The sequence below is a fragment of the Megalops cyprinoides genome, chromosome 11, assembly GCF_013368585.1.
Source record: "Megalops cyprinoides isolate fMegCyp1 chromosome 11, fMegCyp1.pri, whole genome shotgun sequence".
In the NCBI taxonomy this organism is placed as follows: Eukaryota; Metazoa; Chordata; class Actinopteri; order Elopiformes; family Megalopidae; genus Megalops; species Megalops cyprinoides.
This window is the reverse complement of record NC_050593.1, coordinates 19,780,714-19,793,843: the sequence shown is the minus strand read 5'-3', so window position 1 is coordinate 19,793,843 and position 13,130 is coordinate 19,780,714. Positions and strand designations below refer to the sequence as shown.

Here is a 13,130-nt window from a genome sequence, read left to right as displayed (position 1 = left end):
GCTGGAAGGGACAATATCCAGAAATGAGCATGCATATATTTCACACACAAAAGCATCCGAGGTCAGGGAAACTGTTAGGAATCATGCATCCTCCAATATCAAAACAATAAAACAAAATCATCCCACAACAATAAGCAATCACAATTTTTCCCAAAAAATCATTACTACACACAGTAAGTCTGAGGGGTGGTACTACGGTAACCGGCAGAGAGTTGGTCAAACACTGACCATGGGGCTGCTGAAGGCTGTGTGCTTGGACAGTATGCTTGCTCTCTTGGCCTCCGCTCGGCTGCCTGTTCGGCGGTGGGACTTGGTGCTCTGGGAGCGCAGCACCACCCTGCCGCTCTGGTGGCTGGTCACGCTGTCCCGACGTGGCAAGGTGTCCCCATGGGAAGTGCACTCCTCCTCCTCGGAGTCGATCTCCTGGTATGTGGCAAGCCTCCTCGCTAGGGCGATACGTTGCATTGAACTAAATCATTTTAGCATATTTTCTTAGCAGATGCAAGGCAAATGATAAAGCTTACATCCAGAACACTGTGTAACCTGTTAACACGGATACACTTTTTTGAAGGTAATGCTCCTTACTCCAGTGTCCCACCCCCACAACCTTCTCACAAGGGCAACACACAAATGGTCGACATCCCATGGCAAAAAATTCAACAGGACATCATTCATAATATGAACTGTCATCACTGGTGATGCAGTCTAGCTACCACCATGCCTTAATTTACAATAAGAGCTTCACTGTCAATCATTTTGGACAATCCTATATCCCTTTTACATATTCAAAGCAACACTTCACTCTTCTGGGAATCTTCAAGGAAACAAAGTGAATACTAACATGGAGACTGAGAAATCCACAGCTCTTCTTTGAGACTGGACCCCAATGAATCATTAGTCTGAGGAAGCAAGCACTGGAGCAACGGTCCTTTATTCACACATGCCATTTACAGGTATACAGACCATGCATATCTTAGGGGCCCAAGTATTTAGAAAAATCTATTTTATAAACACCAAGAACCCTATGGTTTGTGGTCTTCATAGCTATTCTTTGAAAATGATCTAATTTTTATAGACAATGGAAGCTCATAACCAAGGAATGCCACTTTTCACTTTTAGTGAGCACTTGGTGGACACATACTTAACAGCCTCTCCACACTAAGAAGAAAGTCCCTAAAGAGCCAGGACTGGCGATTCTTGGGGAAAAATGACCATTCTGGCATGGTACACAGCAGGGCAAACAGGACCAATGCTTTATTTCCATCATCTGCACTGAATCTGTGCTGGACAAAACAAAGACAAAATAAACACTCTGGAAAAGAGCGAATCTTCCAAATTCAAGGAAAAAGAACTTACATTGGTCAAACTTCATACATTCCCGCTCTGTAAACTGCTGTACTGGTGAAATGTGGGTAATGGGGAAGGCTGAGAAGGAAAAGTAGTGCCACAGACTTCTCGATTTTTCTCAAACAACGGTCCACTGAACCATATAATTTGAAACAGGGCCCATATCATGTGCCCATTTGTATTGCATCATCTGTGTAAAAGCAATCCAAATTTATGGTGGCTTAGACTGATCGTCAGACTACCTCACAAATGCTTTGCCATTTTTTAATCAGGAATCCCTTCAATCAAGTGCTGTTTCTGCTACAAACTTCATGTCACGTGGAAGCTCAAATGGCCCAGTCACACCCTCCTCTCTTATCAACTCAGCGGTAGGATGTGGTATACTGGCCATCAACCAAAATTCTAAATGTGCACCCAGTAAAGATGGTTCTAGATTGTGTCCATACATGACCAACTTGGCAGATGGGGTAGGTTTTCTGGGCTGGGTTATTCATTGCTCACAGTACCTACAGTTAGTCATGTTATTGGCCTTGACCTTGGTAGCAGTCAGAAAAATCTAAACTCCAAAAACAAACCTAAAATTGATTCTAACGCTTAACTGAAGTCACTACAAACTCCAGGCTTATACACAAATACAAATTAGGAAAGAAAAAACTTAATATAAATGTGATTTCTTTTGTGAAGATCAGAACAAGAATGCAGATACATACCCTTCCTCATTATATATTTGCTTGTCCCCATGCAGTCTAAGAGAGCATTTAGGAAGTCAGTCCTGTGTGCACTGGCAAATTTTGTTTTGCATAAAAGCAAAATGGACGCCCTTGAAATGCAAGACCTGGCTCATAGGTGTAAAGGCCTGTGCCGTGATTCACGAGTGACAAATTACTCTCTAACCACTATACAGATCATACATAATGAGAAAGACTGCACATTTCTATTCCAGTTAATTAGACCAGATTGTACTTAAAAAATATGCATTTGAATTACATCTCATTGGGATGAGCTCCTTCTGGAATTACAGCTTATATATTGCTATGTACACTGAAATATTGCTGAGCCAAGAATTCACACCCCACTGAGTGCCTCTGTTAGTGGGCCCCAAGGACACTGCATCTCCACTAGGATTAGCAGCCATATATGAAACACACATTCATTTTCTTACCGTTGGCATCATGAGAATATTCAACCCCAGCCACGGTGCAACGGCGGAACACCATCTTGTTTTCGGTAAGGGTTCCAGTCTTGTCTGAGAAAATGTATTGCATCTGGCCCAGGTCCTCTGTGATGTTGAGGGCACGGCACTGTAGATGTGAGTCGGTCTCCTCGTCGTAAAGGTCTGTGTCTTGATGGATGAAGTACACTTGACAGATTTTAACGATTTCAATTGACACAAAGAGGGAGATGGGGATCAAAACCTGTGATGGACAGAGAAACAAATCACAAAAAACAACTTTGGTTTGGGAATCTGACTAGTGCAGATCAAGCTCAAAATCAATCAATCTCCAATAAATAAATCAAATTTAACTTAACACTATCTTCCTAACAACTGAAGAAGCTTTGAGGAGTTCATTCCATGGAAACAATCTACATTATCATTAATATAAGCTGGATACAAGCTTTCAACACCTTAACGTCTGGATCCACCAGGTCTGTTCACTTACACATAGAAGGTCTACCTATACTAACAACAGGCATTTCAATGCACAATAATAGCTCATGTGAGAATGATGTACTGTCCTAGCAACATCACTGACTCAGCTAAACCCACTGAAATTGAAAGCTGGATTGGAAAATTTAACGATAGATGTTAAACACAAACGCACTCTAAATAAAATTTCAGTTGGCAAAGTCCCAAACGCTTGAATGATTGTATGCAGCTTTGAAGAAATAAATGTTTAAGGGCTCCCGAAAGACACCAAGCTGTTCACTGGAGGCTGTCAGCCAACTCTGGCACTAAAAAAGCACCGGACACCACATTCTATCTACACACAATTTGCATTTTTAAAAGGTGCATAAAAGTTATTTACATTCACCAAGCTCAAGAAGCAAATGATGATGGAATGAAATGGAAACACACTCAATATTTCAGTGGCTTGGCAGAAGCATCCACTCTAGTACAAGTGAGCGAGAGCAACAATGCTGATGAAGAGGGGTGCAACGTCATAAGCAAGGATTCTACTCGCTGCATACTAACAATGTCCGAGGTATATTACATAGTCATTTAGCTGACTTCTTCTGAGGAGGCTCACCTCAAATTGAAGGCAGTGGCTTTAACATCTTTAATGTTGGCATTGGACTCACCCAAACTAGTGAAATAAGACTGATGCAACCAGGTGGGCAACATCAAGGACCAGCTTAGGCTTTACACTGAGGTCATCAAAAATCCCCACCAAAGAGAACACATCTCAAAGAATAAGCAACCATCCACCTCTGACCTAAAACTGGTCGAATTATCTGAACTGAAAGACAAGGCATGCCAGATGTCATATTTGATGCGTGCAGTTTGGCATCATCCATTACAAACATCAGACCATTCACAGGCCTAACAAAGCTGTCTGAAAACTGAGGGAAAATTTTGTCACCCGATATGTAAACATCTGGGACAAGATAATAAATTGAGGTTTGTCTTAAGTAGACATTGTGTTGATGAAAACGGAGGGAAAGTTCTCAACACTCAGTATTGAAAAAGGATTAGATACACTGTTGGAAGTACTCATTCAAGAGAACACCCCACCCTGACCTGGCTGATGGGATTTGCAACAAACATCTCGTAGCAACTTTTAACTGAGAGTTTATGATTGGACAGGTCAACCAATACATGTGTAAATGACAGTAATTCACCTGTTTGATGCTACTAAGCCCACAAAATCTGTGACTGAGAAATGCCAATGAGTGGAAATAAACACTATCAAATACCATTATATACCAAAATGTTTTAGTTTAATATTTATATGTGCATCCCCTGCAGCTTAAGTATGTCTTTACATCTACCTATCATGTTTTTGGAATGAGGCATATCTGTGGCAGTGCATCCCATGCTGTGTTTACAGTACTCTAGATCTCCCACCATGTCCTCTCTCCAACATGTAATGAAGACTTAACACAGAGCAACAAGTGGCAACATCCTGGTATGTCTGCCTCGAAAACCTTCTGCCACCTATTTCAGGAGGGTCTTCAAGTCACTTGTACAGTAAAGGTCATAAACATTGTTTAGTATATCTATCATTTCTATTATGAGTACTACTGTAAGTAATTTGCTGCCAGAGCACTGTATTGGCATTCAATGTTAGGTTGCATGTACATGCATCAAAAGTACAAAAGCCTATACAGCAAAAGGTGTGGAGAATATATACTATTAACATAATAAAATAATAATTAATAATTATTAATCTGTGTGTTTTATCCATATGAATTTGTATGTCACATTATAACTTTTCCAACAGTATGTGAAGGTCAAGCACGTCAGCACAGAATATCACGGTTATCAATATACATGCAGCATACTGACACCTATATGCCAAGGACAAAGAATCTATTCCATACATTAAGGTTATTGTAGAGCAGGCATGAAAAATTTCAAGGTCATGCTCTACGTAGCCTTGGAAGCATATGAATTTGTGTGAAAATGCATGCAAATATGGTATGTCCACATGCTACAAGAGCCAAGGGAAAACTGCTGTGTGCCAAAGGAAGACTGCTCCAGAATATTTCATATGAATCAGAATGTCACGATAAGTTATGAGGGGGAGAAAAAACAGGCAAAAAAGTACAAGTAGAACAGATTTACAGTTCTTTGGCTTCTAAAAAGTCTAAAAACAGCCCATGAACATCAGAGCAGTGGGCCAGATTAACTATTCATGCATACAAATGATTTTATGCATATGAATTTGTGCAACCCTCATATCCTTATTATCTGGAAATAAAAAAGTCCACTGCAAGAAAAAAGGTTGCTTGCAAGTGACATGCGAAAGTGCAGAAAGTGAAGTTCACATTAGAAAAAAAATTGGTCAAGTGAACCTTCATCAGTGCTATTCTGTTTTAACACAGTTTCCTGCTGGAACCCTGGCTGATGACAGTGCTGGTCAACCTGCAGACACCACGGAAGGCTGCATACAACCACATACTGTGCACTTGCTCAGTGATGGAACACACTATCTCTGTGCTAAAAGACTGGTGTATGTGTTCGGCAGCAGCAGACAGCACAGTTTTGTACACAGCTCAGAACATGTGTAAGATTACACTGGCCTGCTGTGTGCTCCACAATATGTCTATGACAACAACTGTCTTCTCTAACTAGATATTGCAGTTCTTTCAAAGTCATGCTTATTTAAAACACTAATTTACCAATGTCCCAGACACCCACCTGCTCACACTATGAAACATATTCTTTCCCAGAATCCAGCTTGGAATATATTACAATCAATCTGAATCCTGAGAAAGTATTTTCCTTTTTTCCCTTTTGGGAGAATTTCGTTTATACCTGGATCTCAGAAATAAGAATGTCCTTGTATGGGATTGCCAGGCTGTTTACTCATGCTAATTCCCAAGGTCTGGGAAGCCTACTAACACAGTTGGAAAATGATGAGTGATTTAGCACTGTTCTATTTACAAATAATTTTTCATGTCATGTAGGTATTATTCCTTCAATACAATTGTTACAGTATTCTGTATCTGCAGCCTCAGAACCACACCTGAAAGACAATAATCATGGTAAGGAAGAGGTAAATCGCTGACAGGGCTGGTGATAAGTCAGTTCCTTCTGGGCTCAGGACATCGAAGACAGGCCTCTGATCTCCATACTGGAACATCCACAGTCCATGACCTGAGAGAATGTATCGAACAAGGTCCACGGTCAGCAATGACATTTGAGAAAATGTTTTAGATCACAATGAGCAGTAATGCCCGAAAACAAGGTGCAAAAAACAAGCAGCCCTCTCAGCGTCCCTGCCCTAAAGATGTCATGAAGTTCAGAAGCCTTTCAGGAAGGTACTAACATGTGGCAAGAAGCTGTGAAGCAGGCTTGACAACGTACCAATGGCTGAGAACAGACACATGACGAGCAGGATGATGACACACCAGAACACGTCCACGTTCATCTGCCTCTCCAGCTTGCTGCGCTTGTACCGCGGGCCATTGTTGTTCAGCATGGCTTTAGTCTCATGACCTGAAATGCACCACACATACAAAGAGGTGGGTTTGCAGAGTTGGGGGCAGCCAGCTGCTGAGTCTTCAGGGGCCTTTGTGTGTGTGTGTGTGTGTGTGTGTGTGTGTGTGTATGCGTGCGTATGTGTGTGTGTGTGTGTGTGTATGCGTGCGTATGTGTGTGTGTGTGCACATAATCTCTCACCTGCGTAAATGACAATTCCTACAGCCTCTTCAGTGTTCCTGACAGTGCAGCCTCTGAGCAGCAGGTTGTCTTTATACAGTCCCTCTCTTCTCCCATTCTGATGAATTCTGTCAAATGACAAATTCAGTCTGTCTCTGCACATTTGACATTTGGGTAAAATATAACAGACATCAAACAATGTTAAATACTTACCGAAGCTACTTTTATTCACTCATATCACTGCACAATTTGCTTTATTGGATAATTAGCGATTATGCATATTAGTACTTTATCTTCTACAGATACAGTAAGTACTTTTACATCTCAGCAAAAATGACTTACACATTTGAAATAAGACTGTAAGAAGAAAATGACCTACTTCAGACAACAGTATTTGGTGTTAAACCCCTAACCTGGTAATAGTTTTACAGTGTTTTAGAGTGATATTTCCCCACTAGGGACTATTATCTCAATTCAAAATTCCTTTCAAGGGGATCTACTGATGGCACTAAAATTCTGAAAGAAACCAATTGCCAAATTGTACAAGAAAGTACAAAGGACATACAAAGGAGTGTTCAATCAAGACATCACTTTCTTTCCAACCTTTGGATAAGAACAAAAAAAAATATTAGGATCACTGAATACACTGCCTACCCATTTTTAGGTTTTATTTCCCATCATTGACAAAACCAGACCACCAGGAAAGTTCAGAAAGTTTCCAGGTTTCATCAGGCAAACAGGAACTGGACTGTATCCAGCATAGCTGGTGCTGAATTTCCAGGTGTGAAAGAGCACATTTTTACCACCTAACCCCACTGCTAAAACAAGGATTGCACTGACGTTAGTTAAATAGCCCATGAATCTTTGCTGATTTCAGTCTGTAGCCGTCTGTTCTTTAATCGTTAGTTAGTTCAGCTTTACACAGTCAGCATGTTTGCAAGGAGATGCCGGGCTGAGCGGTACACTCTGAGGATGAGCAGAGTGCTCCATTTCGGCCATTAGGGATTAATACATATGTTCCTACCCCTTTATAAGTGTTTTCCATGGTTCACAGCCTGCCCGGATAATCAAATGGATCACACTCAGGGGCATTAAGTGATTTCTCAGAGCTTGATGAGACCTGGCCCCATGGCTCATACTGTAATAAAACACATCTGACTGAGTCTCCGTGTGCAACGTTCCTTGGTAACCAGGCAATGGTAAACTACTTGGACATGGCTAGCATATGGGATCGGTGAAACCTCAGTCTAAATGTCATCATCATTTGAGTTCCCACTGACTGACTGCTGGGCCCATCTGCCCTGTAGGCCTTTACATTTGCCAGTTATGACAAAATAAAGGGATTCCCAAGCATAAATAGGAATTACATTCCCGATCCAATCACACAGATTCTCCCTACTAAGTTCTGGGGACAGAATATATACAGGAACATTGAGTTGGTCAAGGCTGAGACGGGTCCTGTCTTGGTCTGATCTGATTTGATGAGCAATGGTTACCAGTAGGGATGTAACGATACCAAAAGCTCACGGTACGATAATGCAATGATAAAAAGTCCACGATACTATATTTATCGCGCTATTAAAAAATGAAGAAAAATGATGACTTGAAAAATGATGACTTGAAAAAAAATTATATAATAAATCAGCATTTTTTATTTGTATAAAATTTGTTTTTCATTTAACTTAAAGTGCTTCAGCTTTCCTTCTTTAATAAAATAAAATAAAAGTAGCCAGCCATGACCTAAGCATGTGCAAAAATTGGCATGAATTGTCTTTGGCAATGAATGATTGAACTATGTATGTACAATTCAGTGGCGGCTCCTGCCAAATCTCTCAGGGGGGCAAATTGTTGCGATGATGGCTAAGGTGACCCGTTCAATGGCTAAATTAACAGCTAGCTAACTAGACATTGTCACATTGCGTTGTGCAAATTAGTCAGATAACTAACTTGACATTGTCACATTGCAAACAAAGTGTTAGCTGCTTCGCAGCTTGCTAGCCACGTTTTCCGCTCATCAGCTCTGCAAAATTCCCGGTTACACGATCCCCCTCCCCCTTTGTATATACTTGCTTGATGTTTAAATTTGGTCTGGGTGGTCCTAATTCAAGCATTTTTATTACACACCCCTATCCAGATCTACAAATGTTCTGCACATCCTTTCTAGCACTACATTACCCGTAAGCAAATTCTATTTAATGTAAGCTCTACTAAGACCTTAAGGACTTAAACTTCTAGCACTTTTGGGTAATCTCTTTGGTAACCTTTAAATCAACCCACAGGGGCTTTTTTTTTGAGAAGATAAAATAAAGAATAAATAAACAAATTAGATAATTAAATTAAGAGGCACAGCTATGAGTCCAAGTCGGGAGACCTGATCTGGGCTCACACTCAGATTCACTGACCTTGCTCCTTTTTCCAATCTGTACCCAGCAAGAGAGACCCCTGAGCTCTGAACTCTGCAGCACAGTGGGTGCATTTATTCAAAACGACGTGCTGGCACCCACTACTGAACATTCCATGTCTCCTGGTACAGCTTGTTTCTAATAAGACGACCTGTCAAGGTTTCCCCAACAGAACACACACCCAACCACACTAATCAAAGAGTTTACACCCACTTCCCAGTCCTAGCAGATTTCAGCCACTTTCTGTATAACTGAGATCCTATTACCATGACAAAAAACTGGTAACTTTAAGTCTTAAAGCCTCAAATAACCTACTGCACTGGGAAAGAGACATAATAATTAACTGAAAAGTCATTTAACTATGCTTGTACAAAAACGTACAAAAAAGTGAACTGAAATTCAGTATGCAGGTTAGGTATTCACATTAATTTAATCGCTTGGATTTCAATCACTTGTGGTATTCTTATCACAACTGGGTGTAAACTCAAGTAAGCTCCAGTGGTTTTCATTTTCATTGCAGACTTTGTGTCTGAATGGGTAAAAATAAATATCACACACTTTCATTCTTTGTTAAAATACATAGTTAAAATGAAAGCATGAATCTTCTCTCAAGACACCCAGGTTGTAAAACAACTCATACTTACATGTAACCACGAAACCTGTTCAGGTCATTATTTGGCTTTTCACATTCTATGATGCTGTTGTATTTTGAGGGGTCAAAGTCGCAATCCTACAAAATCAAAACAGAAAAACAACAATTATAGTTACATAGTACAAAATGCCTCATATACTGCAGTAACAACTACATGTACATCATTTTAAGAAAGGGCACAGCATTTGCTATAAAGACAACTTTACATCCCAGATGTATATCCTCCCTTGTGCTTGAATGATTCAAGTGGTCTGGGGTCAAGTGTCAAGTTCAGTCAACTGAAACTAAATGTAGTTTATATGGCTGTTCAGAAGTCTTTGTGTACAGTTTTCCAAGCAAAATGCCTTGGTAATAGAATTGTCTGCACAAGGAGCATGTAGTTAATCTGTGATGGATGTGACCCATTTTTTAACTACAAAATACCAGACAACACCAGCATAAAACAAACACTACTGCGCCCTCAAGTCTCCACTAAACACAGTAGGCTAAATCCAGAACCTCCGCACATTCACTTAAGAGCTTCCCTAATCCATATGGAAAACAATCTTTTAGAAAATTACCACTGCTGTCTTCAAGATGGATGGAAAATATGTCCTTGTGTCACTCAAAAGAAATGATTCCCCAGAATAACTATTCTTCACCAGAATGGCTAGCGTTAAACAAAAAGGTCTTCATTTCAATTATTTGTCTTCATTGTAGTAAGCAAACGGAACAAGCAGGTATAAAGAGTTTGCTGTTATGCATTCTGCATGATGTTTGTGTAGAGTCTTAGGTCAGTATGCATATGTATTCACTGGAGGAGCTTTGCTTCCACAGTGCATGTGTTAATTTAAGTAATTACTCAATCAATCTTGAACTGATCGTGGTACAATTTCAGATACTGGACAAGATGATGAAAGTCCCCAGGCTCTTGCCTCTTTTCCAATATAGGTGACACAATATCGCCTTGTTTTCTTCTGCTTGACAGAAAGATTATGATCAAACTGTCATTGCTGCTTGTAGACTTCCATTTTTGTTTTTTATGACAAGAGCTTCTTCCCGAACAATAGAAGCAATGCATCTTGGTGAATGGTTTTGTATGTCAAATTTCAGATATAAATATTTTCTGATGTTTGGAATAAATTTGCACCAACACCAGACTTGGTATTCTAAGGGCTTTAAACCTCAAATGTGGTCTGCATCAAAGCTTATTCCAGAGCATAAATTTCCCCAAGTTAACTTTGGGTTTTGGAAATGGCACAAAAATGCTCCCTCCAACCTCTCTGGGTACCTTGAATCACGAAGTGCCCCCAAAGCACCATTTAACCATAATGTTTAATCAATGTAGTTTAACCTGATAACAAAAAACTCTGCCTTATATGACGCAATTCACTAGAGATGCCATCAGAATGATTCACTGTGCAAGCCCTGCATCCATCCAAGAAACAGGTGAACGTCATGAACCAGCAAACGATGAAACATTTAATACTACTACTGACACCCTGCTGCCCTAATATCTACCCCCAGCTTCAGCATGCCTTAGACCTACACCGAATATCCATGCAATACTTAAGGACTACTTTCTTTCTTTTTCTGATATGTTAATGTTCAGTATGTTAATGTGCTAATCATTTTGTAACCTATGCTACACAAGGAGGCATTTTTGGATCCCACTTACCTTGGAATCACCTGGGTAAGCTATGGCATGTTAATGGAAGAGACTGGCAGGAAAGAATTACTATAAGGACCCCAAGACTGGCATGCCCAGAAGGGCTGAATACCCTGTCCCCTTCATCAGACAAGATACTGTGATTATAAAAACATTTTAAAATATCTTCTGTCTGATCTTCTGCACTGGTGGCATCTGTGACATCTACCATATATGTAAAATGTCAGATTAACAGTAACAGCACATGCATCACGCTGACAGCCGGACACATTCCACTTCCAGATTAAGGTGGGATAGACTTCATCCAGTAAATAAACTGCTGTGAACATTACCCATCAGTGCAAAGGTCAGTCAAATAGGGGAATTACAAGACTGATTCCTTTCAAAATGTAATGATGATTTAATCGATGACACCTTTAGCAGCAGAATAGAAATATTTATAATTTCTAAGCCCCTTGCCCATTTAATAAGCACGGCAGCACCAGCAGACCTATGACAACAGAACATAATTCTGTGAAAGTAAATTCATGTTTCCAAGAAATGTATGGTAAACTAGTATCTTATGACAATAAATTCAATCAGAACATGAATGGTTGAAGTATGGAAGCACAAGATTTCAAGACATTTCAAATCAAATTAAAGTGGAGGAGTACTATCCTCAATCTACATGATGACAGAAACATTCTACTTTTGCCTGGGCTGCCAGCTAAAATGTGTTCTCAGGGCTCCAGACTAACTTTTCCACTGGTAGCACTGGTGCTACCAACTTTCTCAGTTGGTCGCACCAGCACATGATTTGGTCGCACCTTTTTTTTTTTTTTTTTTTGGTACCCCATGGTATTAATCAATGATCTTGCATGCTGATGAACAGTTGTCTTAATTTGCATAACCTAGTTTTGCATTGATGTAAAGATAGTGACAGTGACTCGAGACTTGATATTTGCAAAATATTTTAATCTGAAAATTAAGTTTCCCTCGTACCGCAACCACAGGTACTGCGTTAGCCATTGTGGTTTAAAGTAGTACTTTTTCTTCACTGGCTCAGTGGGTCTCTCCCTGCCTGCACCTGTACTCTCATCATCAGTTGTGTCTGAGTCGGGCCCTCTCGTTGGCTCTCCCTCTCCACCAGCCTCCTCTTCTCTCTCTCACATAACGAACCATGTAACGTAACACACGCGCTGCATAGCATAAAATAAGTAACATGCGAGAGGGTTCAAATAATTAGCTATAAACCGCTTCATCTTTGGAACACGGTAACAGCTAAAATCCATTGTTTTTTCGCGTTTCATCATTAGTGCACGTGTACAGGCAGGGAGAGTGCAGGTGCAGGTGTGGAGAGACCGACTGAGCCAGTGAAGAAAAAGTACTATTTTCAACCACAATGGCTAACGCAGTACCCATGACGGAGGGGCACCAAAACAGCCTAATGATCATCATGCACTCGCATGAATGCAACCATGTGAAATTTTAACTCGCACACTGTCAAAAAAATGGTCGCATATGTGGGCATATTTGCAAGTTGCACTGGTGTGCCTAGTAGTAAAATTTAGTCACACTGTCTCCAAAAATGGTCGCAAAATGTGACTAAATGGTCGCAGTCTGGAGCCGTGCTTCTGGTTTCAATCAACAGCACACAGACCATTAAACTTTACAAACATTGTTTGCAGTGAAGAGCTATTTTGGTAATCCTTGAAAATTTTGTCATTCCTTAAAAGAACATCTTAGTACATTGAAAGAGTACCATGCACCTAGAAA

The 13,130-nt window shown here is 40.3% G+C and overlaps 1 protein-coding gene across 1 annotated transcript in view; it reads right to left on the bottom strand.

Moving 5' to 3' along the window:
* Positions 1-13,130, bottom strand: part of atp10a (ATPase phospholipid transporting 10A) — a 59,956-nt gene that overhangs the window by 20,910 nt on the left and 25,916 nt on the right. The window contains exons 3-8 of the mRNA XM_036540855.1: positions 9,720-9,805; positions 6,695-6,801; positions 6,380-6,511; positions 6,039-6,169; positions 2,510-2,762; positions 229-446 (exon numbers count right to left, since the gene is read on the bottom strand). Coding sequence (XP_036396748.1) covers positions 229-446; positions 2,510-2,762; positions 6,039-6,169; positions 6,380-6,511; positions 6,695-6,801; positions 9,720-9,805 — 927 coding nt within the window. The remainder of the gene's footprint in view (positions 1-228; positions 447-2,509; positions 2,763-6,038; positions 6,170-6,379; positions 6,512-6,694; positions 6,802-9,719; positions 9,806-13,130) is intronic.